Source organism: Lepus europaeus, chromosome 8, assembly GCF_033115175.1.
Source record: "Lepus europaeus isolate LE1 chromosome 8, mLepTim1.pri, whole genome shotgun sequence".
NCBI classification, from domain to species: Eukaryota; Metazoa; Chordata; class Mammalia; order Lagomorpha; family Leporidae; genus Lepus; species Lepus europaeus.
Genome location: NC_084834.1, coordinates 104,472,814 through 104,499,334, shown reverse-complemented (window position 1 = coordinate 104,499,334; position 26,521 = coordinate 104,472,814). Strand labels below are relative to the sequence as shown.

The 26,521-nt window shown below is 40.3% G+C and overlaps 1 protein-coding gene across 5 annotated transcripts in view; it reads right to left on the bottom strand.

Moving 5' to 3' along the window:
* Positions 1-26,521, bottom strand: part of ANKRD17 (ankyrin repeat domain 17) — a 181,625-nt gene that overhangs the window by 15,385 nt on the left and 139,719 nt on the right. For all 5 annotated transcript variants that reach the window (XM_062198699.1, XM_062198700.1, XM_062198703.1 and 2 more), the window contains 6 exons: positions 17,080-17,251; positions 13,922-14,369; positions 13,306-13,461; positions 11,608-11,757; positions 7,622-9,258; positions 3,529-3,726 (listed from right to left, as the gene is read on the bottom strand). In XM_062198699.1, coding sequence (XP_062054683.1) covers positions 3,529-3,726; positions 7,622-9,258; positions 11,608-11,757; positions 13,306-13,461; positions 13,922-14,369; positions 17,080-17,251 — 2,761 coding nt within the window. The remainder of the gene's footprint in view (positions 1-3,528; positions 3,727-7,621; positions 9,259-11,607; positions 11,758-13,305; positions 13,462-13,921; positions 14,370-17,079; positions 17,252-26,521) is intronic.

Below are 26,521 nucleotides of genomic sequence, written 5' to 3'. Positions count from 1 at the left end.
AATGGCTGCAAGGCTGGGGCTGGGCCAGGCCAAGCCAGAACCAAAAACTCCATATGGGTTTCCCATGAAGTGGAAGGGCCTCAGTTTGTGGGCCATTTTCTGCTGATTTCCAGGCATATTTAGCAGGGAGCTAAATCACAAGTAGAGCAGCTGGGACTCAAACAGGTACTCTAATATGGGATGCCAGGGTGACAGGCGGCAGATTAACATGCTGAGCCACAACACCAGCACCCAATTTTATTTTATTTCTAAGTACATAAATATGAATCAGCTGCATATAGATATTTTAATGAAATGTTTATTTTTAGTATGGTTCAGTTTTAGCTCAACACACTTGGAAAACATTGACCCAGATGTGTTATATACTTGGGGATAAAAATAAAGTTTAAGAGGAGTGCAGAAAAAGCTTTGCAGAAAAATCATTCTAAAAATAGTAAAGGTTTCTTATTGTCACTGGCTATTTATAAAAACGTTTGCTCCTCTGTTCCCATTACATTCATCTTGATGATATTCAAAGTTCCTATATAGCTCTAAATTATCTTTCATTTTTTTTCCAGATTTCACTATATAGTGACACCTTTCTAAAATTAGTGTACTCAGGACTAACATTACTCTCATTATCATCACCCTCATTTTTAATATGATCATAAATTTAAAAAACAACATTAACAGTAGCTGATAACAGATACACTATCCATTTACTTCTTACACTAATCTTGTATGTTAGATATTACAGATGAGGAAATCAACATTTGCTGAAGTGACTTGTGTAAGCTCACCTAACTCTGCAGATAAGGATTTTGCTGGCAAAGGCAATGGGACACAGGTGAGGAAACACTGTGTAGGTATGCATGGGAGGAGGTAGAACATAGATATGAGAAGAAACTAACTTGAACAGTACCTAAACAGTCAGTTAAATTAATTATTATTGGTAGTTTAACATGCAATTATAAAAGCTGTATCACAAATAAGTTACTTGGCAATCTTATTTTACTTTTCTTTCTTTTTTTTGACAGGCAGAGTGGATAGTGAGAGAGAGAGAGACAGAGAGAAAGGTCTTCCTTTTTGCCGCTGGTTCACCTTTCAATGGCTGCTGCGGCTGGCGCATCTCGCTGATCCGAAGCCAGGAGCCAGGTGCTTCTCCTGGTCTCCCATGCGGGTGCAGGGCCCAAGCACTTGGACCATCCTCCATTGCCTTCCCGGGCCATAGCAGAGAGCTGGCCTGGAAGAGGGGCAACCGGGATAGAATCCGGCGCCCCAACCGGGACTAGAACCCGGTGTGCCGGCACCGCAAGGCGGAGGATTAGCCTGTTAAGCAACGGCGCCGGCTTTATTTTACTTTTCTTATAGGGAGGGACATCTCAAGGGTAAGATCCCTGAAGAGTTTTGATAAAGCACCAGCCTTCAGTACAGACTGAATTCTGTCCATTTCTCAATAAATATTTGTTAATGTACATTATAAAGTAAATAAAATACTTGTATTTTTCTAGTATACAAAAGTGAATGTTGTATGGAATACAGCTTTAAATAACTAAAGCCACAATCTTTGCTGTGCCAGATATTTTAAATTAAAATGTGACAACTAGGTGTTTATTCCTGAGATATATTTAGATCAGAAATTCTATTTAATAGCTTCTGTTTAAACTAGTCTATATAACACTGTTATATGATACTCTATATTTATCTCAGTTGACTCCTAAGAAATCTTTAACCTTTTTCAAAGAAAGAATTCTGAATGAAAACTGCCATAAATCATTTCTTCTATTAGAATATTTTCATACTTACATAATAGTACAAAAATGTACTGTGCATCAAAATATACTTCAACCTTTAACTGGCAATGTATTATTATGTGTCTAATGTTTAATTTTTTTTACTTTTTCATTCAGTTAATTGGGTTCACTATTACCTAATCTAACACTGTTTGTTAAAAGAAATTTGGTAGATTAAAAACTAAATTCCTGTGCTGTGGCACAGTGGGTTAAGCCGCCACCTTGCAGCAGCTCTGACATCCCAAATGGGCACCAGCTCTAGTCCTGGATATTCTACTTCCAATCCTGCTCCCTGCTAGTGCTCCTGGGAAAGCAGAGGATGAGGGTCCAAATATTCAGGCCCCTGCACCCATGTGGGAAACCCAGAAAGGGCTCCTGGTTTTGGCCTGGTCTAGTCCTAGCTGTTGCAGCCATTTGGGGAGTAATCAGCGGATGGAAGATCGATCTTTCTCTCTGCCTCTCCCTCTCATTCTCTAATTTTGCCTTTCAAATAAATAAATAAACCTTAAAAACAAAACAAAACAACCAAACCTATATTATAATTTTCTTAAGGAATAAGCAGTTTGACCTCTATTTCTCCATCATTCACACAAACATACCCAACCTTACAATAGCAGTCTCTTAATTAATGTTGAACTGTCAACGGGTAAACTCAATTTCCTTAGTTTAACAATCAAGTCATTTTTTTCCAAAATCCGGCTATAGTTAGCTGAGATTTAAAGGTGGACAAAAAGCACATGATATTTACACTTTTTCAGGCTAGAAATATTTCTTCCTGAGAGTTGTATGTTAAAAAAACACTAATGTAAATTAATAGGAAGTACAAGAATTCTATTTCTTTAAAAAGTTATTCCTTTTAGAAATAATACTTCAATATAATAAAGTTGACATAACCTAGTTTTATTCCAAAAATTTAAAAACCTGGGAATTCTTTAGAGACTCCAGACTGTCAAGAGTACAAATTCTATTAATACAGTATTAAAATTATGATGAGGTTTAAAAGCTAAAAAGCCCAAACTTTGAAAAATTTAAAACTTTTTATTTTTAATAAAACATACATTCCAACTCCTCTTTTGGAATTATGGCAACTAGGGGCCAGCAGCATTGTGGCATGAGTAAAGCTGCCACCTGCAACAATGGAATACCCTATGTGTGCCGGTTGGAGATATGACAATTCACTTCCAACTCAGCTCCCTGCAAATGTGCCTGGGCAAGTAGTGGAGGACGGCCCAAGTATTTGGGCACATGCACTTATGTGGGTGATACAGAACAATCTCCTAACTCCTGACTTTGGTCTGGCACAGCCCTGGTCATTGTGGACATCTGAGGAAATGAACCAAAAGACAGAAGATTTCTATCTCCTACTCTTTCAAATAAATAAATAAATAAATCTATAGGGCCGGTGCTGTGGCGCAGTGGGTTATAAAGCCCTGGCCTGAAGCGCCAGCATCCCATATGGGCACCGGTTCTAGTCCTGGCTGCTCCTCTTCCGATCCAGCTCTCGCTATGGCCTGGGAAAGCAGTGGAGGATGCTTGGGCCCCTGCACCCACATGGGAGATCTGGAAGAAGCTCCTGGCTCCTGGCTTTGGATTGGCGCAGCTCCAGCTGTTGCGGCCATCTGGGGAGTGAACCAGCGGATGGAAGACCTCTCTCTGTTTTACCTCTCTCTGTAACTCTTTCAAATAAATAAAAATAAATATTAAAAAAAAAAAAACACCCACAAATAAAACAGGAATTACAGCATAAAATACTCACCATTTGATGCTGATGAACATGGAGTCAACAAACTAAGTGGGGAAAAATGTTGCCTGTTAAAGTTAGCAGCTGCAGGTGCTCCTCCAAGGGGTGCACCCGGTCCATACATCTGACCTCCTGAAAGGTTTGAGGCAAAGTTTCCCAAATGTGTAGAAGAAGGTGTTACAGAGCCATAGGGGGAGTCCATATTGACAATACCTATAATGCAAGAATATCATAATTTATAGCAGCTACCCTTAGGAGAAATACACAAACCTAAAATTCTCAAGAGTCTTCAAATGTATCCAAAACTATTTTAGATTATTACAAAACTTTCTCCTGAGCTACTTCTTTCAATCCACTGATTTCTCATTTCATTTTATAAAGATAACTATAAAAAGGAATATAAAAATGTTTCATATTTAACTTCAACTTCTTTTTTTAGCTGTTATAGAATATAATACACGTAGATTTAATATCAATACTGGAATCTGAATATGAGCCAAGGAATTGCATAAAAAATTTATCTTTAAAAAAATTTTAAGATGGGCCAGTGTTGTGGTACAGTGCATTAAGACACCACTTAAATGCCAGTATTCCATATAGGAGTGCTAGTTCAAATCCAGCTGTTCTGCCTCCCTCCCATCTCCTTGCTAATGTGCCTGGGAAGGCAAGAGAGGATGACCTAAGTGCTTGGGTCCCTGCCACCCATGTGAAGACCAGGATGTAAGGTCCTGGTTCCTGACGTCAGACTGGTTCAGACTTGGCTGTTGTGGCTATTTGAGGAGTAAACTCCCAAATGCCAGGTATCTCTCTGTATCTCTCCCTCTCTGTTGCCTTGCCTTTTAAATAAATAAATATTTTTTAAATATAGGGAAAAAGGCTGTAGATATGATTCTACAAGGAGAGATTTGATGATTATCAGCAAATTAAGGGGCCTCGCTTTCCAGAGCTAAAAATGGGACAATCTGTCATTGAGTGCCTACTGATCCAATGCAGTCTTGTATTTAAAGCATTACCTATATGTCAGGCTCTTCCAAAAATGTTTGATCTGGATCTAACCATGGACTGAATAAACAGAAGAATCTGACAATATTTCTTAAGTCAATTGGATTCATTAAAAGGACTCTGTGTTGGGGCCAGCGCTGTGGCGTAGCAAGTAAAACCGCCACCTGCAGTGCTGGCATCCCATATGGGTGCCAGTTTGAGTCCTGACTGCTCTACTTCTGATCCAGCTCTCTGCTATGACCTGGGAAAGCACAGGAAGATGGGCCAAGTCCTTGGGCCCCTGCACCCACGTGGGAGACCCAGAAGAAGCTCCTGGCTTCACATCAGCGCAGCTCCGGCCATTGTGGCCATATGGGGAGTGAACCAGCAGATGGAAGACCACCCCCGCCCCGCCCCTGCCGTGTAACTCTGACTTTAAAATAAACAAATAAAAACGTTGCAGTGTAGTAGGTTAAGCCTCAGCCGGTGGCATCGGCATCTCATATGGACATGGGTTTGAATCCCGGCTGCTCCACTTCTGACCTAGCTCCCTGCTAATGGCCTGGAAAAGCAGCAGAGGATGGCCCAAGTGCTTGGGCCACTGCATCCACTTGGGAAGACCCAGAGGAAACTCCTGGCTTCGGCCTGGCCCAGCGCCAGCCACTGTGTTACCTTCAATGCCAGCATCCCATATGGGTGCTGGTTTGAGTCCTGGCTATGCCACTCCTGATCCAGTTCCCTGTTAATGGAGTGGGAAAGGCAGCAGAGGACAGCCCACGTCCTTGGGTCCCTGCACACCCATGCAAGAAACAAGGATGAAGTTCCTGGCTATAGCCTTGGCTATTGTGGCCATCTGAGGAGTGAATCTGCAGAGGGAAGATATCTCCCTCTCTATGTAACTCTTTCAAATAAAATAAAAAATCTTTAGAAAAAAAAAACACGGCCGGCGCCGTGGCTCAATAGGCTAATCCTCTGCCTTGCGGCGCCGGCACTCCAGGTTCTAGTCCCGACTGGGGCACTGGATTCTATCCCGGTTGCCCCTCTTCCAGGCCAGCTCTCTGCTGTGGCCCAGGAAAGCAGTGGAGGATGGCCCAAGTGCTTGGGCCCTGCACCCCATGGGAGACCAGGAGAAGCACCTGACTCCTGCCATCGGATCAGTGCGGTACACCGGCCGCAGCGCACCAGCCGCAGTGGCCATTGGAGGGTGAACCAACGGCAAAGGAAGACCTTTCTCTCTCTCTCTCTCACTATCTACTCTGTCAAAAAAAAATAATAATAATAATAAAAATAAAATAAAAAATACAACACAATAGGACTAAATACAATTTGGTACTCTGTACTGAGACTGAAACAACAAAGGATATCATCGCAAAACTGACGAAATCAGCATAAAGTCTAGCATTGTATCAATATTAATTTCGTGGTTTTGATAAAAGAAAAATGGTTATGTAAGTTGTCTACATTAAGGAACACTGGGGGAATTAAAAAACTCTTCTATAAATTTATAAATATTTCAAAGTTAAAGAAATTAGGGTCAGAAGACTATTAGGATCCTCAGAAAGTATCAGTATTCTGTGACAATAGAAATGTTCAACATCTTTGTTGTTCAATATGGTAGCAACTGGCCACAAGTTGAAATATTGCTAATTTGTCTAAGATGAATTTTTATTTAATTTTCATTAATGTAAATAGCATATATGGCTAGTGGCTACTAAATTACACTATGTAATTCTACTTTTCTCTTGGTATTATGAAAAAAAGACGGCAAGAAATGAAATCTCATAAAAAAGAAATGAAATCCCTTTAAAAAAAACTTCTGTTATTTTGTGTTTGAAAGGCAAATTTTAATATGCTTTTACCTTATTGAAATATGAAGCTTTTTTCTTAAGTTCTTTTTAAAAATAAATTTATTTATTTTCATTTTATTTGAAAAGCATGGAGACACACAGAGACAAAGACGTATAGGCAGAGATTTTCCATCCACTGGTTCACTTTCCAAATGCCTTAAACAGCCAGTTAGCCAGGGCTACAGCCAGGAACCAGAAACTCATTCCAGGTGTCCCACAAGAGTAGCAGAAACTCCGGTAGTGAAAACAGTACCTACTGCCTCCACAATGCACATCAGCAGGAAGCTGGAATCAGAATCAGAAGTGGAGCTGAGACTGGACCCAGGCACTTCAATAGGGGATGCAGGTAACCTACGTGACACCTTAACTGCTGCATCAAATGCCCACCCAGACTTTTTTTTTTCATTTTGAGAGAAAAATATGCCAGATAAAAGGACTTATTGACAGGAAATTCAACATAAAAATTTACTGAAGCAGGTCAGGTGCTGTGGCACAGTGGGTTGAGCCACTGCCTGCAGTGCAAACATTCCACTTCTGCATTCTTCACTTCTGATCCAGCTCCCTGCTAATGCACCTGGGAAAGCAGCAGAGGATGGCTGAAGTCCTTGGGCCAATGCAACCACATGAGAGACCTGAAAGAAGTTCCTGGCTCCTGGCTTCGGCCTGGTCCAGCACTGGCCACTGCGGCCCTTTGTAGAATAAACAGTAGATGGAAGAGCTTGCTCTTGCACGCGTGCTCGCGCTCTCTCTCTTGCTTGCTCTCTCTCTCTATATATATATTATTCTGACTTTCAAATAATAAATGAATCTTACAAAAAAAATTTCACTGGAGCCGACGCTGTGGCATAGCAGTTAAAGCTGCTATCTTTTGTGTCAGCATCCCATATGGATGTGCATTCAAGTCCCAGCTGCTCCACTTCCAAACCAGCTCCCTGATAATGCACCTGGGAAAGCAGAGGAAGATGGCCCAAGTGCTTGGGGTCTGCACCCATATGGGAGACCCAGAAGAAGCTCCTGGCTCCTGGCCTTAGAATTGGCCCAGCTCTGGCTGTGGTGGCCATTTGGGGAGTGAACCAGCAGATGGAAGTTCTATCTCTACTTTTCAAATATCTTAAAAAAAAAAACTTTACTAAAGATTTAAAATATAAAAAAAAAATCCTACTAAACGCATATAATACAACAATCTCTGTCCACATAGCCCTGTAATAGAGTAAAAACAAGAGCATTTCCATCACCTGTGTAAACGAGCAGTTACAGGATGTCAGAAAATATAAACTTACCTGAGGGACTTGGAGCGGGTCTCTGTAATGGTGGTCTAAAACCTGGTGCTTTGGAAGTATCAGACTGATGTAAAGGATCTGAATTTGGCAAGTATGAAGATTTTCCTGATAGCATAGATTCTGGTGTTGACTGAGATGAAACAACAGATCCTCCCCAGAAGGCATGAGCAGAAGTAGGGCTGTTTTCAAACAATGTGCTAAATGGCCCAAATGGTAAGGGGGCACTGAAGTTGGGAGCAATAGGCTTACTTGCTGGATGTACTGAATTCTGACAAGCACTTTGTGTACTTAAGGTCGAAGGTAGCTGGACAGAAGAGGGAACGCTGTGAGGTCTTTTAATGTGGTTGACATTGAGGACTGCAACAGATGAATTTTGCACTGGAGCTGGATTCTTGTGAGGGGCTGTTGTGCCATGAGCGGGTGGTCTAATAGCAGGGAGTTCCATTTTAGGAGCAGGCTGGGAGCATCCCATTTGTGTCTGAGGCATAGGGTAAGTCACTGGGGCAGTGGAAGGCACTGCCACTGGAGCAGAACTTGTTGTTGCTAAAGGAGGAACAGTCATTCTAACTTCCGGGGGAGGAACCTGAGACTGCTGAAGAGGTGGTCTTGGCTCCTGAGAAACAGATCCCGGAGGCTGCTGCTGAGTAGAATGAGCTGATGAACTCCCAGAAGAACTGCTGCTGTTTGGAGGCCTATTGTTTGCTGTTTCTACTACTGGTGGACTACCTGCTTCCTGTTCAGAAGAAGATGCCCCTTTATTTGGAGATGCTGAGCCACAATCCAAAGGGCTGTTTCTGGAAACCCCTCCTGGCTGGGCTGGTGGTGATGGGGAAGATGGGGATGATACTGGATAGTGTTCTTTGGCAGTAGGCATAGGATATGTGGCATTTGTGGGTGCAGTGCTATTGTTGCTTGCTGTGGTTGTAACTGTTGTGGTTGTGGCATTGGAAGTCTTCACAACTGTGACAAAAAGCTGCCTTCTGACAGAAGGTGAACTTGGACTGCCATTTGTAGATGAACCAGGCACCGTTGAAGCTGATGAACTGGTTGTAGTTGTTGGACTTGAAGTTAAAGAACCTGCTGAATTCACCTGAGAACCACTGCTATTCTGATTGCTATGGCGAGGCACCATGTGAGGCTTAGGTGAGTTAGTAGCTCTGGCAGGGCTCAAAGGCCTGACAGGGAAAGGACCCCAAGTGGATTGAGCTGGTGGGAAAGTACCTCCAAAGTGGGTCATGGGCAACCTTGGTGGACGGATTTGCTGGAAAGTCTGAGCAGCAAGCAAAGCATGTGCAAACTGTGGAGGAGGATATGCTAATGGAAGAGAGACTGGAAAACCAGGCCTCACATTATTCACGGGGTTCTTAATGGTTTTGTGAGTGGATGCAGAAGAAATTGCAGGCACAGTGAGTGCTGTGGCAGTTTGAGATGTTGATGACAGAGCTACAGTTGTCATTTTAATTCCCATTAAGGAACTGTTAGCAGCGGTGGTGGTAGGTGCTGATGAGCCTATTTTGGAATTTGCTGAGGAGCTTTTCAAACGATTCTTTGGAATAAGTTCATCAATTTCTTTGTCTGGATCCTTGATCAGAGCATTGATTAACTGGGTTGCTTGTCTTGTCGATTCCGTGCCACCCCTGTAAGTTAACACAAAAAGTTAGGTTGAATTTCCCTTACTTTCATCAGACACATAAGGTGTTCATTCAACCATGTGCGTGTGCACGTTGTGTTTATGTGTGATTATACATACAAAATTACCTAACAATTTTCTGACCACAACAAAATAATAAACTGTGCCAAATTACCATGGTATCATTCAGAGGAATAAATGACTTATTTTCTAAAAATTCATTTTACAATTGTTGCCTTAGACTAAGAAACCATTTTATCACTGCAAAATATATTATATTTTTGAAAAATACTGCACATAAAAACATATATAATCCATACTGTTAAATTTTAAGTTAAACAGTTGATCAATACTAAACACAATACAAGAGAAAAAGAAAAACTGAATAAGAAAATGCTGTTTTATCCTGAATTCTACAATCTTGATGCTCTCATCCAATACATATTCATGAGCAATTTCTCTATCAGAAGGATAATTATTATAATCCCTCTGGGAAGATGCCTCAGACTGAGTAGGCAATTTGGTCTAACAGCTAAGATGCTGGTTAAGAAGCCCCTGTTCCAGTCCAAGTCCCTGGGTTTGACTTCCAGCTTTGGCTCCTGATTTCAGCATCCTGCTGATGCAGAAGTGACTGGTTTCCTGTCATCCACATGGTCAGGTTTTGGGCTCCTGAGCTTCAGGACAGCTCAGCTCTGGACAGCTGAAGGCATTTGGGAAGTAGGCAAACAGAGGGGCTCTCTCTGTATCTCAAATAAATAAAATTTGTTTTTAAAGGAGAAAAGAATCTTGAAAATGTTAATGGCCATAATATTAAATCTAGTGTTGGCTCTTTTGGAAAGTATTTGATTGCAACAAAAGTCCTGTGGAAACACAAGGGAAAAATAGCCAAAAAGGATATCTACTTCAGTCTGATAAATACAGCAAGTTGTGGATACTGAACTATCTCAGAAAAGCAGAAAGACAGAAGGAAAGGAAATAAAATAGAAAAAAGAGTTGGTTAATATTTTTTCTTACTTTTGAGGTGGACTGTATTGACCCAACTATATACTGGGAAAGGGCACTGGCTCTTAACTTGTAACTGCCATCCCAAGCCATATATATCTACTTCAAAAAACTTACATTTACTTTGAAGTAATTAAGTAAAGCTTCTTACATCCTTATGATTTCTTAGAATATTATCTTTAGGATACACAGGAAACAATATCCTATGAGTTAACAAGAAAAGTTAAACTTTTCACTCTCAGAGGTGTTGTGGCACAGCAGGTTAAGAGGCTGCTTGGGACATGCACATCTGCTATCTTTGGATGGATCTTCCCATTAATGGGCCAGGCAGGCAGAAGATGAAGTTTGTGGGTTCCTGCCATCCACATGGGAGATATGGATAGAATTTCTGGCTCCTGGTCTTGGACTGGCCCACCTCAGACTGTTGTGGCTATTTGAGGAGTGAACCAGCAGATGGAAGATCTGTCACTCTCTCTCTATTACTCTTTCAAACAATACCTAGGGGCCGGCACTGTGATGCAGTGGGTTAAAACCCGGCCTGCAGTGTTGGCATCCCATATGGCCACTGGTTCGCATCTCGGCTGCTCCACTTCCAATCCAGTTCTCTGCTATGGCCTGGGAAAAGAGCAGAAGATGGCCCAACTCCTTGGGCCCCTGCACCCATGTAGCAGACCCAGAGGAAGCTCCTGGCTCCTGGCTTCAGACTGGCTCAGCTCTGGCCGTTGTAGTCATTCAGGAAGTGAACCAGTGGATAGAAGACCTCTCTCTCTCTCTCTGCCTCTGCCTCTCTAACTCTTTCAAATAAATAAATCTTTTTTTTTTTAAAAAGATAATAGCTAAATAAATGTTAATTTTTTTTATTTTGAATTTAAATTTATTACTGAGTTCAAATTCTAAGGATACAATTTCAGAATAATAAATCTCAAAGGCTAAATTAAGAAAAATACAAAAACCCACTGATTAAAATAAAATATGTTGGAATTCATTCCTTAAATAGTACCAGAACAAAACATTAAAAATATGAGGCTTAGGTATAGAAAAGATTCTCAAAAAATTTGTCACATGCATATACACAAACTTCCTATAAAACTCTAAAATACTTCACAAGAGTACATTAACTAGAAAAAAAATGTAAAAGTTATCTTCTCAAACTCTCAACAAAATTCACATTTAAAACAAAAATACCAGTAAACACAAAGTTCCATAAAAACTCAAATAGCTATATTTCTGGATCATGTTCTTAGGCAGTAGGCACAGAATATGTGACATCTGTTGGTACAGCAAGTTGTTAATTAAGCTACAGTGCAATAAAATAATAAAATAGAAAGGAAGAAAATGTAAGACAAAGCTTTGCCTTATGGTTATTATTCGGTCTCCAGTCTTGTCTTTCTGCTTATCGATATCTATATGTGCACCAGTGAACTCCCGAATTGCATTGATATTACAGCCTCCTCTTCCAATCACTCTGGATATTACAGTTGATGGAACAGATACTTTCTTTGACCTGTTCAAAAGATGCAAAAATAAATGAAAGTAATTTTAATATCACTTGAGATTAAAATAAAGGGAGAGTCATACTAAAATGCTTTTCTATAGAGAATAATTATCTATAAATAAGCTGCTTTTATCTTCTCTTACTGCAAAGGAACAGATAAAGGCAAATAGGAGTGATCAACAAACTTTACCATTGCTTCTCATCTCATTATCAAAGATTGTTTCCTTGGCTATCATCTGTTACCTGTAATTGTTGAGTGCATACCATGTAGACATGCAATGTGCTAATGCAAATACTAATAGCAAACATGACAGGCAAAGGTTTCTGTCTACATATACTAATAATGTAGGCACCAATTAAGAAAACTACAATACTATGTCATGAGTGTTCTAATAGATCAACTCTATACTAAGTGAAGATTACAACAGTTTGCACCCACACAGACACACAAAGCATAAAGTTCTGTTTGAAGACTAGTTTTACTGTTAACTCTCCATAGTACAACATATTAAGGACAGAGGTCCTACATGGGGAGCAAGTGCACAGTGACTCCTGTTGTTGATTTAACAACTGAAATGTCTTATTTTTTTAAAAGGTTAAGATATGGTCTCTCGCCGGCGCTGTGGCTCACTAGGCTAATCCTCTGCCTTGTGGCGCCAGCACACTGGGTTCTAGTCCTGGTTGGGGCACCGGATTCTGTCCCGGTTGCCCCTCTTCCAGGCCAGCTCTCTGCTGTGGCCAGGGAGTGCAGTGGAGGATGGCCCAAGTGCTTGGGCCCTGCACCCCATGGGAGACCAGGAGAAGCACCTGGCTCCTGCCATCGGATCAGTGCGGTGCACCGGCTGCAGTGCGCCAACCGCAGTGGCCATTGGAGGGTGAACCAACGGCAAAAAGGAAGACCTTTCTCTCTGTCTCTCTCTCTCTCACTATCCACTCTGCCTGTCAAAAAAAAAAAAAAAAAAAAGAAAAAAAAAAAAGATATGGTCTCTGCCCTTTGGTATAAACAACTAAGTTACTTGACAATTCTTTTTTTCTCTAAATAGCATGAAAATCAGGCAGTGATGATTATTTCCAAATTATTCCAATTTTCCTTTGTATACCATAATGTCAAATGCATATAAAAAGGAATTATCTCATTTTTGTACGGAGAATATTTGATGTTAATTTCAATTAGTTCAATAGAGTACGTACATGAATGACAGTGTATGGATGGGTTCTCCTGGAGACAGTGTATGGCATGGACAGTAAAGCTGCCACCTGCAATGTGGGCATCCCATATGGCCACCTGTTCATGTCCCTGCTGCTCCACTTCCTATCCAGCCACCTGCTAATGACCTGGGAAAGGCTGCAAAAGGTGGCCCAAGTGCCTGGGCCCTTGCTACCAAAGTAGGAGACCTGGAAGAAGCTCCTGGCTCCTGGCTTCATATTTGACTAGCCCTGGCCATTGCGGCCATTTGAGGAACAACCTGATGGATGCAAGCTTGGTCTCTCTGTAGCTCTGCCTTTCAAATAAGTAAACGTCTTTTTAAAAAATGAGAAAATTAATGAACTACTCACCTTCTTACAACTTCTTTCCATCCTTCTTCCCTCTTTTGCCCACGCTTGGGACTTGCTACCGTTAACTTTCCATTTGGAGAGGAAAGGGGAGATGGACCAGATTTTGTACAAGTAGAAAGAGAATTATTGGTCCCTTCATTGATAGTCTCTGACAATCTTTAACAAAAGGAGGAAAATATATTAAATATGCAATAGATGTAGATTTTTTAAATGATATAGGAAAGCTACTACATAATTTTATTTTCTGTAGATGAAATATAAACAAATGAAGACTTTATTTTTCACTTCCCTCTAGTATTTAGGATATTCATATGAGGAAGCAATTTTAAAACATATAGCAGAGTTGAAGTACAATAATAAACCCTGTGAAACTACAATCAATATTTTTCATAGCAAAATTTAACAATCAAAAATAATAATGAAGTAAAAAACATTTGATATCTCATTAATATAAAATCTAAAAAAGTTTATTCCTCAACTAAAATCACATTTTTTTTAAACACAGGAGAATTCTTATTTTACAAGTTGCTAATCCAACTTGGCTCTCTCAAAAAATTCAACAATAAGGTATTTTGTGATGATGCTATGAATATTTAAAAGGAAAACTGAAACTAACTTTATTGATGCCTTGCCAGAAACAGATTTTCTGTCCTCCTTTGGAAATGTAACAAGAACGGATGGCTGCTTCTTGCTGGTCACAGTGCTAGTGACTACAGCTGGTGAATGATTGTCACTCTTCCGGCTGCTGTTGCTATTACTGCTTTCATCACTGCAGCTGGAAATCCTCATGTTATCACTGTCCCCACTCTCGCTGGTACTGCTGCTTTTGGATTCTCCATTCACCTTCTCTGGCTGATTGTACGAAATTGGTAGTGGATCATCAAATATAATTTGAACATTTTCTGGAGTAATTTTATTTTTCCTGTTTTTCCTCTTTGAACTAGTTGTAGTTATGGTGTTATTTCTTTTGCCATGGGAACCTGCCAAAGTTGTCCAGGTTGCAGATATACCTATGGTAGTTGTGGTTGTGGCACTTGGAGGCTCAGTCAAGACTTCAGGCTCATCTGGAAAAGTAGAAATAAGAATTAGCAAGTTTTAAATGTTCCCTTAACATTTTTAGCTTAAAATAATTGAAGGAAAAAAATTACACAACAGTGGCTTTACTTCTATGGATATGAAATCATCAAACGATCAAGCATTCATTAATAATGAGGTAGATATGATCAATCTGTGTCCCTAGGTTCTATCTAATACATGGTAGGTAGTTATAACAAATATTTTTGAGACAGTCTGGGAAATATTATCTACAACATACTGCATATTATATAATTAGGCATAAAAATGTCATTGTGATTAGGTAAAACAAGGATTTTTTTGGGGGAAGCACACATTCAAGTATTTAGGGGTAAGTTCACATAATATATATAGCTGAAAGAAAACAAAACAAAACAAAACATGTAGAGGCTGGCACTGTGGCTTTGTGGGTAAAGCCACTGTCTGAGACACTGGAATCCCACATGGATGCAGGTTCCTATCATGGCAGCTCTACTTCCAATCCAGCTCCCTGCTAATGGCCTGGAAAAAGCAGCAGTAGAGGATTGTTTGGGCTCCTGTCATACACATAGGAGTCTAGGAAGAAGCTCTTGGGTTGTGGATTTGGCCAGGCCCAGCATAGGACTTTGGGACCATCTGGGTGTGAACCAACAGATCTAAGATGTCTTTGTCTCTTCTCTCTCTCTGTAACTCATTCAAAATAAATAAATAAACCTTTAAAAAAAAAGTATATAGTAGCTACATGCTTTTTTTGAACCAAAAAGTGAGGTGTGTGTGTGGGGGGGGGTGCGGCAGAACCCTTGTTCCAAAATATATTAAGAATCAAGGAGACATACAGATATATAGAAGATTACTGTACCAATCATTCATTATACTTTTCTCTGTATTTTTGAAAATTCAAACTGATGGGAGCCAGCATTGTGGTGTAATGGGGAAGCCTGCCACAACAACATCCCATACGGGCACGGGTTCTAGTCACAAGTGTTCCACTTCTGATCCAGCTCTCTGCTATGGCCTGGGAAGACAGTGGAAGATGACCCAAGTGCTTGGGCCTCCATACCACGGAGGAGACCTGCAAGAAGCTCCTGGATCCTGGCTCTGGCCTGGCTCAGCCCTGGCTGTTGCTGCCATTTGGAGAATGAATCAGTAGATGGTGGACCTCTCTCTCTGTAACACTGCTTTTCAAATAAACAAAATAAATTTAAAGAAAAATCAAAATGAAAGCCTGCAGGATTGGGAAACTTTTATAAACACATATACTGTCTGCATGTAAGTTTGGTGGCTTAGTCAGGGGTGACTCCTCCACAGGTAGAAATGATTCCCTCATTCCAGAAAATCTGAATATGGTATTATGAAATTACCACAAATTTTTTTAGATATTAAAAACAGAATTATGGGGGCCGGTGATGTGGTGCAGCGAATTAATGCCCTGGCCTGAAGCGCTGGCATCCCATATGGGCACCAGTTTGAGACCCGGCTGCTCCACTTCCGATCCAGCTCTCTGCTGTAGCCTGGGAAAGCAGTAGAAGATGGCCCAAGTCCTTGGGCCACTGTACCCACATGGGAGACCCAGAGGAAGCTCCTGGTTCCTGGCTTTGGATCGGCGCAGCTCCGGCCGTTGTGGCCAACTGAGGAGTAAACCATTGGATGGAAGACCTCTCTCTCTCTCTCTCTCTCTGCCTCTCCTCTCTCTGTGTAACTCTGAGTTTGGAATAAATAAATAAATCTTAAAAAAAAAAACCAAAACAGAATTATGTAAACAAATGGCGTTCTTAGAATGTAAACTGAAGTATGTTTAGGTTCAAGGGTCAGGATGTATGCCATGTACTTTCAGGTGGCTCAGAAAAAATGTATACAGGTTTTTAGACAAGAACAAGGAAAACAAACATGGTAAAATGTTAACAATTTTGTAAACCTAGTTGGGAAGTATTCAGAGGTTCAACTCATCTTATTTTCAGTTTTTTTGTAGGTTTGAAATTCTTCATAATTAAAAAGTCAAAGAAGGGGGCTGGTGCTGTGGCATAGTAGGCTAAGTCTCCACCTACATCACTGGCATCCCAGTTTGTGTCCCAGTTGCTCCTCTTTTGATCCAGCTCTCAACTATGGCCTGAGAAAGCAGTAGAAGATGGCCCAAGTACTTGGGCCCCTGCATCTATGTGGGAGACCCGAAGACGCTTCTGGCTCCTGGCTTTGGATCTGCCCAGCTCAGGCTGTTGTGGTCATTTGGGGAGTGAATCAGAAGACTTTTCTGTCTCTTCTTTTCGCTGTCTGTAATTCTACTTCTCAAATAAATAAATAAAACCTTGTGGACGCTGCTTCAAGTCCCAGCTGCTCCACTTCCAGTCCAGCTCTCTGCTATGGCCTGGGAAAGCAGTAGAAGATAACCAAAGTGCTTGGGCGCCTGCACCTGCCTGGGAGACTCGGAAGAAACTCCTGGTTCCTGGCTTCAAATTGGCTCAGTTCTGACCTCTGCGACCAACTGGGGAGTAAACCAGTGGATGGAAGACCTCTCTCTCTCTCTCTCTCTGTTTAACTCCGACTTTCAAATAATAAATAAATCTTTTGAAAAAAAAAAAAAGGAAAAAAAAAAGCACAAAAATATCTCACTGACACAATGACTTAAGTCTATTTTGACCTTAAAGCAACTGATACTTAAGTAACTGTAATTTAGAACAGAATGTATTACATTAAACAAATTGGATTATTGTTTAGAGAAAATACCTTCAACTTTAAGCTTTTCTTTTTCTTGAGCAGCTTGGAGTTCAAAGTTTTCTTTATTTTTGGCTTCTATTTCTTCTAGTTTTCTTCGCTGTTCTTCTTTTTTCTTTCTTCTCTTCTCCTTCCTCTTTTCTCTTTTGGCAGCCAAAGCCAGCCTCCGGCTTTCTTCCCTTAACTGTTAAAAGGATCAATGAAACAGAAACACAACACTGGAATTTACCCTGGAGAGAAAGTTTCATGATGTCATTTTATCATAAAGGAACCAGGATACCATAAAATGCAAAGTATCCTAGTTGAATCCACTGTTTGATCAAGATTGTGTTCAAACTATTCTAAGCACACAGGATATTTTAAAATAACAAGATCAAATCAACAATAAAACACAACCTAATTTTAAAATAGTAAATGATAGACACATAGCTTTCTGGCTATTAAAGAAATGGCAAGTTAAAACAACAAGGTATAACTTTTGTGCATTACTTCAACAAAATTTTAGAAGATCATTTATATAAGTTTGGGAAAATGAGTTCTGTGAGGTTATGGGTAAAAGCAGTCACAGTTTAGGAAAATCTGAAAGCCACATATCAAAATTCCAAACTGTTTATCTTAAGAATTTATTCTATAAAATTACCATCTCTGGTATAAAAAAAAAAAAGGTTTAACTATTTTCATTGCAAAACTGACTTTAATGGCCTACAAATGGAAACAAGGTAAATCCATCAACTGGAGGAAAAGGTGAAGTTAAAATTATACAATCACAGAATACCAGTCATTGAAAAACGCTATCAACATATGCATGAGAAAATGCTCACCATTTACATTTGTTAGAAACACAAAAAGGTACATCTTAAGCCAATGATCAGAGAAAACTTATATGCATCTATTTGTAGATAAAAATGGAAAAGACTTGGCCAGGACCAATGAAAGCTTCACAGAAATTACCAATGTAGAGTAGAACTGGAGAAGAGGTAGCAAGAAGATGGTGACTTTGAAGTTTACTTAGTTTCACTATTCCTTGTTCTTATTTGTTAAAAAGAGCATGTATCACTTTTTAATGTCAAAAAATTAAAAATAAGTTTGAAAGTCCAATATCACCTTAAGCTATTTAGATTTCCATCGTAGAAAATCAACTTCGGGAGCTGGCGCCATGGCTCACTTGGCTAATCCTCCGCCTGCAGTGACAGCATCCCATATGGGCACTGGGTTCTAGTCCCGGTTGCTCCTCTTCCAGTCCAGCTCTCTGCTGTGGCCAGGGAGGGCAGTGGAGGACAGCCCAAGTGCTTGGGCCCCTGCACCCGCACTGGAGACCAGGAAGAAGCACCTGGCTCCTGGCTTTGGACTGGCGCAGTGCCGGCCGTAATGGCCATTTGGGGAGTGAACTAATGGAAGAAGGCCTTTCTCTCTGTCTCTCTCACTAACTCTACCTGTCAAATAAAAAAAAAAAAAAATCAACTTCAAACTCTTTTTTGCTTGCATTATCTTCTAAAAGTTGTTTTTAAAATCTATGTATTTCCTGTCCTTAATCTAACATTCTTATGTGTAAAAACGTGTCAAAACAAAGATATTCAGTTCATGAAAAATGTCACAATATCCTAACTAGTGAAAGCAGTCCTCACAAATTCATAAACGAAATCTGATCTACTTTTCATGAGGAAAAAGTATGACTTCATTTTCCAGGTCTCCGCTACACTCTTTAGTTTTGCCTTTTCAAATTATCACTGTTTAGGTATCTGAAGAGGTTTGGCCCACCTTGGAGGTTTCCACACCCTGAGATAATGAAAACCATTCACTGCATATGGTTGAGTGAGAGATAAACCTTGTCCTGAAAAGGGAAACTGTACTAATACTTCTCAGGCAGATAGATTTTTTAAAAAGAATACATCTGGAAAAAAATATAGCTGAAAGTTAAAAACGCAGACATTGCCTGCATAGTACCCCCTAGGAATCTGTGCTATTCTCTAAGTACAGCTCCAGTGTGAAGATCAGTAGAGGAGCTCCTTTCCTTCTAGAAAGATAACCTTCACTCCCTAGTTTACTGAGAGGGTGGAGGAGTAATATCTGATTGGTGAGTTTGAAAGGAGGAACTGGGCTCGTGTGACTCAGCTCACTTCAGCTACATGGAAGTAACAGCCTGTCTGCAGGTAACTTGTCTTCACCACGTGTTTTCTCCACATGCACTCCAGTGAAGGAGCCTGTGCTTCTGTCTAGCTGTGATTCTGTGGAACGGGGTAAGTGAACAGAGCAAGGAGGAGTGGGAGGGTAAAAGGTGGACCATAAAAAACATACCAAAGCAACTGTGCTTGTAGGTATATATCCAGTCTCTCCAACTCAGAATTACGAATAAAACTGGTACTTATCTATATCATATCTGAACAGAGAAGTCTTAAGAAAGTGAAGTTAGAGACTTTTGGGTCATACAGGTTGAAGTGTTGTTTTTTTTTTTTAAATATTTTCCTTTTTTTTTTCTTTTTTGACAGGCAGAGTTAGACAGTGAGAGTGAGAGAGAGAGAGAGAGAGAGACAGATCTTCCTTTTTCCGTTGGTTCATCCCCCAAGTGGCTGCTGTGCTTCCTCCTGGTCTCCCATGCGGGTGCAGGGCCCAAGGACCTGGGCCTCCTCCACTGCACTCCCGGGCCACAGCAGAGAGCTGGACTGTAAATGGAGCAACCAGGACATAATCTGGCACCCCGACTGGGACTAGAACCTGGGGTGCCGGCGCTGCAGGCGGAGGACTGATTAGCCTAGTGAGCTGTGGCGCTGGCCGGGGTTGAGTTTTTGACTGCCACATTTTTTAACTAGTCTAGCGGAAGGAGCTAATTGTGACTGGTATTTAAGAAGGGAAGTTTTTTTTTTTTTTTTTTTTTTTTAAATAAAACGTTTAAATCAAAGAATTTCATCCAAAACCATATGGTCTAGATGAGGGTGTGGGGCTGATTGGCTCTGGGTGGATCCCAATATATGGGTGGGACTGAGCCTCAAGTATGCAAGTGCCTTAGGGCTTAAACAGTTCAGTCTACACAGGGACTGGCCCTCTGGCAATAGTAACTGGAGCCTAGATTACAAATTTTAAAGCTCAGTGTTAAGAGCTAGGTATTTTTCTAATTTTTTAAGTTTTAAGGTTGTTGCTTTCATAGCATAGTCTATCTTACTAAATTTTTTGGGCTCACTAGAGTGTGGCAGAAATTCAGTGGTCCTAGGGAAGACTATATGGTTCTGGGGGAGACCCCAGGCTACAGCTATAAAAAGGAATCCAACTTTATAAGGCACAGAGGTCTCAAAACCCAGAGTTAGACAAATATGGATCAAGAAGGAGACTGAAGAAGCCTCCTAAATTTTTAGGTAGGTGAAAGTAAGTCAATTAGAGGGGAAAACTCATAGCTGTGTATGTATTTATGTATATATGGAAAGTGAATATGTGTAAGAGAAAATATTTAATATTTAAAAGGAAGAGTGTGGCCTGCATTGTGGTACACTCGGCAGTCAGTATCCCATATCCTCACTGGTTTAAGACCTGGCTACTCAGCTATGATTCAGCTCCTGGCAGACATAAAATGGCCCAACTATTTTGTTCCCTGCTATCTACATAGGCTACAAGAATGGAGGTTTCTGGTTTTGGACTGGTCTAGAATTATCTGGGGACTGAATAAATGGATTTAAGATTTCTGTCATTCGGCTTTGAATAAACAAATAAATAAAATCTTATGCAAATCTTAAAAAAAAAGGAAGATAATGGAGAGTTAGGGAAGGCACAATCAAGTAGAGAAAGACAACCAATGAAAGAGGAAAGGTGAGGTCAACATTGATAAGACACCACAGATAAAGAGGTCTGTCAGGAAGAAATGAAAAAAGGGGCCATCACTGTGGTGTAGCTGGTAAAAACTGTTGCCTGAAGTGCCAGCATCCCATATGGCTGCCAGTTCACATCCCGGCTGCACCACTTCTGATCCAGCTCTCTGCTGTGGCCTGGGAAAGCAGTAGGAGATGGTCCAAGTCCTTGGGTCCCTGCAAGGGAAATGTGGGAGACCTGGAGGGAGCTTCAGGCTCCTAAGCAGCCCAGGTCTGGCGATTATGGCCATTTGGGGAGTGAACCAGTGGATGGGGGGCCTCTTTCTCTGCCTCTCTGTGTAGCACTTTCAATAAGTAAATCTCGGCTGGCGCCACGGCTCACTTGGCCAATCCTCTGCCTGCGGCACCTGCACCCCGGGTTCTGGTCCCGGTTGGAGCACTGGCTTCTGTCCTGGTTGCTCCTCTTCCAGTCCAGCTCTCCGCTGTGGCCCAGGAAGGCAGTGGAGGATGGCCCAAGTGCTTGGGCCCTGCACCTGCATAGGAGACCAGGAGGAAGCACCTGGCTCCTGGCTCTGCACCTGCATAGGAGACCAGGAGGAAGCACCTGGCTCCTGGCTTCGGATTGGCTTAGCACGCTGGCCGTAGCGGCCATTTGGGGGGTGAACCAATAGAAAAGGAAGACCATTCTCTCTCTCTGTCTCTAACTCTGTAAAAAACAAAAACAAAAACAAAAACTTTACTTTCAAATGCCTCGTTTCCTGAGCACTAGATTAGAAAATGACCTGTTGGTTTACTTCCTTTTGGCATTCACAATGAGGCTGACTATAACTTTACCCTTTCTTAAAAGCCTTCATTCACTCCCCTGCACATACACTCATAGACAAGCAGCAGTTCCCCAGTAAGTGAAATGAGGTTTATATGGGGGCTGGTGTGGCAGGTGGGGGAAGGTATAGAAACATTATAAATTAACAGTTCTCCCTCAATAACGGAGGGGGATTAGTTCCAGGACCCCTGAAGGATACCAAAATACACTGATGCCGAACTCCCTTTTATAAAATGGTGGTGTATTTGCACTTAACCTAAACATATCCTCTCATATGCATTAAATCATCTCCAAATTACTCATAACACTTAATACAAGTATTTGTTATACTGTATTATTTAGTAAATAATTTCAAGAAAGAAGTCTGTGCATGTTCAGTATATACACAATTTTTTAAAACAATATTTTAAATCTACAGCTGAATCCACACAACGCAGAATCAATGGATATGGAGTACTGGTTACACATCATACATTTTGCTAAAAGTGCAATGTGAAAAAGGAAAATAGGCACCAGCATAGCAGGTAAAGACACTGTCTACAACACCACATCCCATATGAGCACTGGTTCAAGTACCAGCTGCTTCACTTCCAATCCAGTTTCTTGTTAATGGCCTGGGAAAAGCAGCAGAAGTTGGCCCAAGTATTTGGGCACCTGCTGTCATTCTGGGAAGTGAACAAGGGGATGGAAAATCTCTGTCTCTGTCTTTCCCTCTCACTCTGTAACTCTTTCAAATAAATAAATGAAGCATAAAACAAACAAACAAACAAACAAAAAAACACAGCAGCAAGTTAGAAATGTGTGCCTAACAGGAAGTGGTGGGATTTTTATTTTAGATAGGGTGATCAACGAAATTCTCAAAAAAGTGTATTTCAGTGAATATTAAGTATTTCAGGCAGAGAATAGTACAAAAGCTGAATTTACATGTTATATTCAAGTAAGCTACTGTGGTTGAGAATAGAAAATACGTTTCAGGAAGAGTATCAGGGCACAAAATTATCAACTAAAAATTAGCCTGCTATGTAAAGACTTACCAAATTTCAAATCCCAATCACAGTTCCCTGGGCAGGGTAAGACCAAATGATTTCAAGGCTAGTGGGTAGGATGTTCTCCACCACTGAAGGCCTTTTAAAGACTTTTTTTTTTTTTTAACTCAGAGGGAAATAGAGAACCACTTTAAGATGAAGATAATTTTTAAGATTTTCTTTTTATTTGAAAGAGTTATGGGGGGTGGGAGTGGGGGAGAGATCTTCCATCGACTGGCTCACTCCCCAGAAGGCTAATCAGAGCTGAGCCAGGCCAAAGCCAGGAGCCAGGAACTTCCTCTATGTCTCCCATGTTGGTAGCAAGCGCCCAAGCACTTGGGTCACTTTCTGCTGCCTTCACCAGGCCATTAGCAAGGTGCTGGATAGGAAGTGCAGCAGCCATGACATGAACCAGCTCCCATAAGGGTTGCCAGCACTGCAGGTAGTAGCTATACCCACTATGCCATAACGCTGGCCTCAAGTTTATCATTCTGAATGCTACATAGACAACAAACTACAAGTAATCATGGAATCAGGGAGATCAGTTAAATGCCTACTGCAATAATATAGGTAAGAAATAAAATTAATGGTTTGAACCAGGGAGAGAAGAGATTAAAGTGGTTAGGGTTCTAGACATAATTTTAGGCAAAGGTAACAAGATTTTCCAAAAACAATGGACTATAGAGGAATGAAGAATGGCTTCAAAGTTTTTGGCCTGAGCAGTTATAAGATAAGAGTTTGGGTTTGGGGTAGGCGAAGATCAGGAGTTTATATTTGGACATATTATCAACTATGAAACATCTAATTAGGTATCCAAATGGACATAGTGAATAGATATTAGATATGTGAGAGTAGATTTTAGAAAAGAGGTCTAGGCTACAGACAGCAGTTTTGGTTCAGTTGATACATATTTAAAGTTAGGTAGGATAAGAAGGAAGACCATGTAATGAGCCAAAAGTTTTAAAACTAAAGGTAAGGGATGGGAGGTGAATCCATCAAAGGACAAAGAACATCCAGACAGGTAAGAGAAAAATCAAGAGCACAGATGCCAAGTGGAGAGTGTGTCAAACACTGTTAAGTTCAGCAATATAACGAAGAAGTAACCATTGGCTTAACTCCATGACAGTCTTTGGAGACTGTAAAGTCATGATTTTAGTTGATTTGTGGTAGTAACAGTCTGGTGGGAACAGATTCAAGAGAAAGGAAGAGGGTGCTGGTGCTGTGGCATAACAGGCTAAGCCTCTACTTGCAGCACCAGCATCCCATATGGGCGATGGTTCATGTCCTGGCTGCCTCTCTTCTGATCCAGCTCTCTGTTAAATGGCCTGGGAAAGTAGTGGAAGATGGCCCAAGTCCTTGGGCCCCTGCACCTGCATGAGAGACCTGGAAGAAGCTCCTGGCTTCAGATTGGCCCAGCTCTGGCTTTTGTGGCCATTTGGGGAGTGAACCGCTGGATGGAAATCCTTTCTCTGTCTCTCTCTGTCTCTCAAATAAATAAATCTTTTAAAAAGAGAGAGAGAGAGAGAAAGGAAGAATTGGAGATTGGCAAAATAGACAACTCTTTCAAAGTATTTTGCTGTAAAGCATAGCAGAGAAATGGGTTTGTGGCTAAAAGAACAATATGACATGGGGAATTGGGGGGAGTCAAAGGAAGGTTTTTTTAATCTTTTAAGTCTGGAGAAATAAGCTTGCATAGTGATGAGTATGATCCATAAGAAAGGGGAAAATATAAGAGAAATAAAAGAGAAATGCCAAACAATGCTTCTGTGTCAGAGAAACGAAAGGATCTAGTACACAAATGGAGGGACGGGATACCAAAAGTTTATCTAGTCACTGGTTAGAAGTATACAGATGCTGTTCTTGGTGGGTACATAGGTGGAACAGGAAATGTCTTTGGACGTTTTCTTTTGATGCTTTAATTTTTCTCACTAATACAGTGAAAGAAAGTAGGTATTGGAAGGCTGACGGTACACGACAATGTGAGAAAAATAGCAGTCTGAATGAGTGGGAGACTAAATTAAGGTAATAGTAGGCATAGTAGGATAGTTCAGACATTCCTTGGTATCTGTGGAGGTCAGTTTTATGACCCCCAAAAATACCAAAATTTGAAGATACTGAAGTTCCTTTTACAAAATGGCATAGTGTTTGCATATAACCTATGCACATATTCCTGTATACTTTAAATCATCTCTGTATTACTTATAAGACCTAATAACAGTGTAAATAGCTGTTATATAGTTATTATTTAAGAAATACTGATAAAAAATCTATATATGTTTGGTGCAGACATAATTTTTCTTTCAGAGTATATCTGAGCAGTGGTTGGTTGAATCTATGGATATGGAACTTGTAGGTACTAAGGGCCAGCAAACTGTGTGACTATTGGTCAGCAAAGGGTTACTTCTAACACAATCAAAGTAAAACTCTTATCAAGGTTGAGTGTAATTTTCTAGATGCATTTAGCTACTGAGGTACAGGTGAGAATAAGGAGAAAGGGGAAAGGCAAAGAGAAGTATGATATAAGCAGATCCTACTAGCTATTGGTAGGCAGAGCTTTGGAAGGACTGTAGAAGGTAGAATTCTAGAGAGAGTAAAACTAACAAGATAAGAAGTGATAATTAGAAAATGAAATGTGTAAAACTGAGATCGTGGGACTGGTACATTTTAAAAATGTCCTACATAGCTTCCTAAAAACTCATGAATGTTTACCAGAAAAAAGGAAGGAGACAACTAAGTAATGATACGGAAGGACTGAAATCAACAGAGCAAAAACAAGGTCAAAAATATCTGCTAGAGATTCTAACAGCAAAATATATAATCTAGTTGTTAATGTCCTAAAAAGTAAACAATTAACTATAAGAGGATTTCATAGTTCAACCAGGTAAATTACTCCAGAACAATGACTCTTCCACATGTCCAACAGATGTTTACTGAATGGTACTTTACTGTAGGGGAACTTGATGACTGTAAAGATCAGTGCTCTCAGCAACAGTTTTGACAAACCACAACTTTCACATTAGGAGTGCCAATCAAAGTAACATTTGTGTATGTGGAATAAGTTACTTATGCAGAATCTCAACGCAGACCAGTTAAGTCAAACTCCAATGTTCTTAAATCATAAATGATGGGCCAGAAAATAATGCTTCAAAAGATCAAAAAAGTACATTTTCCCAGATATAAATCAAAATTTTAAAGTACACAACTAAATGCTTAGATCTCAATCTGACAGTCTTTCAAATATAGGTTGGTGTTCAGCAAAGAAAAGGCTTCCATATAATAATCTAGAATTCCTCATGAGGTTATTTAAAAATTTTTGAGGCAAAATGAAGGAAAGATAATATGTAGTTCCCATTAGCTTTTTGAAGGCTCCTGGTATATGAATCATCCCGATTCAAAACTGTCTGTAAAGTATATCATGCATGTGGAAGAATCAGTATATATATAATTCATTTATGGTGATGACTTCCCTATCATCTTGGATCTTTAATATTATAGAAAAATATGACATCTGAAAGGTTTCCCCTGATTTTTCTTCAGTGAAAGGCTCCCAAAAACAAACATCAAGATTAAGAAATATTGGTGAGAATGTAATGAAATGACATTCATGAATTGCTGATGGCTGTTTGAAAATTTTCTGCCTGAAAATATATTGACCCACTTAAAGGAACTTACTCCATAAAAATACAAGCACCAAAATAGAAAGAAAAATTTATTGTGATATTATTTGGAATGACAAGCTGGAAACAAACTTACTATAGGATACTCTGTAGTCATTTATAATTATTATCAATTGAATACTCATTAGTTCCGAG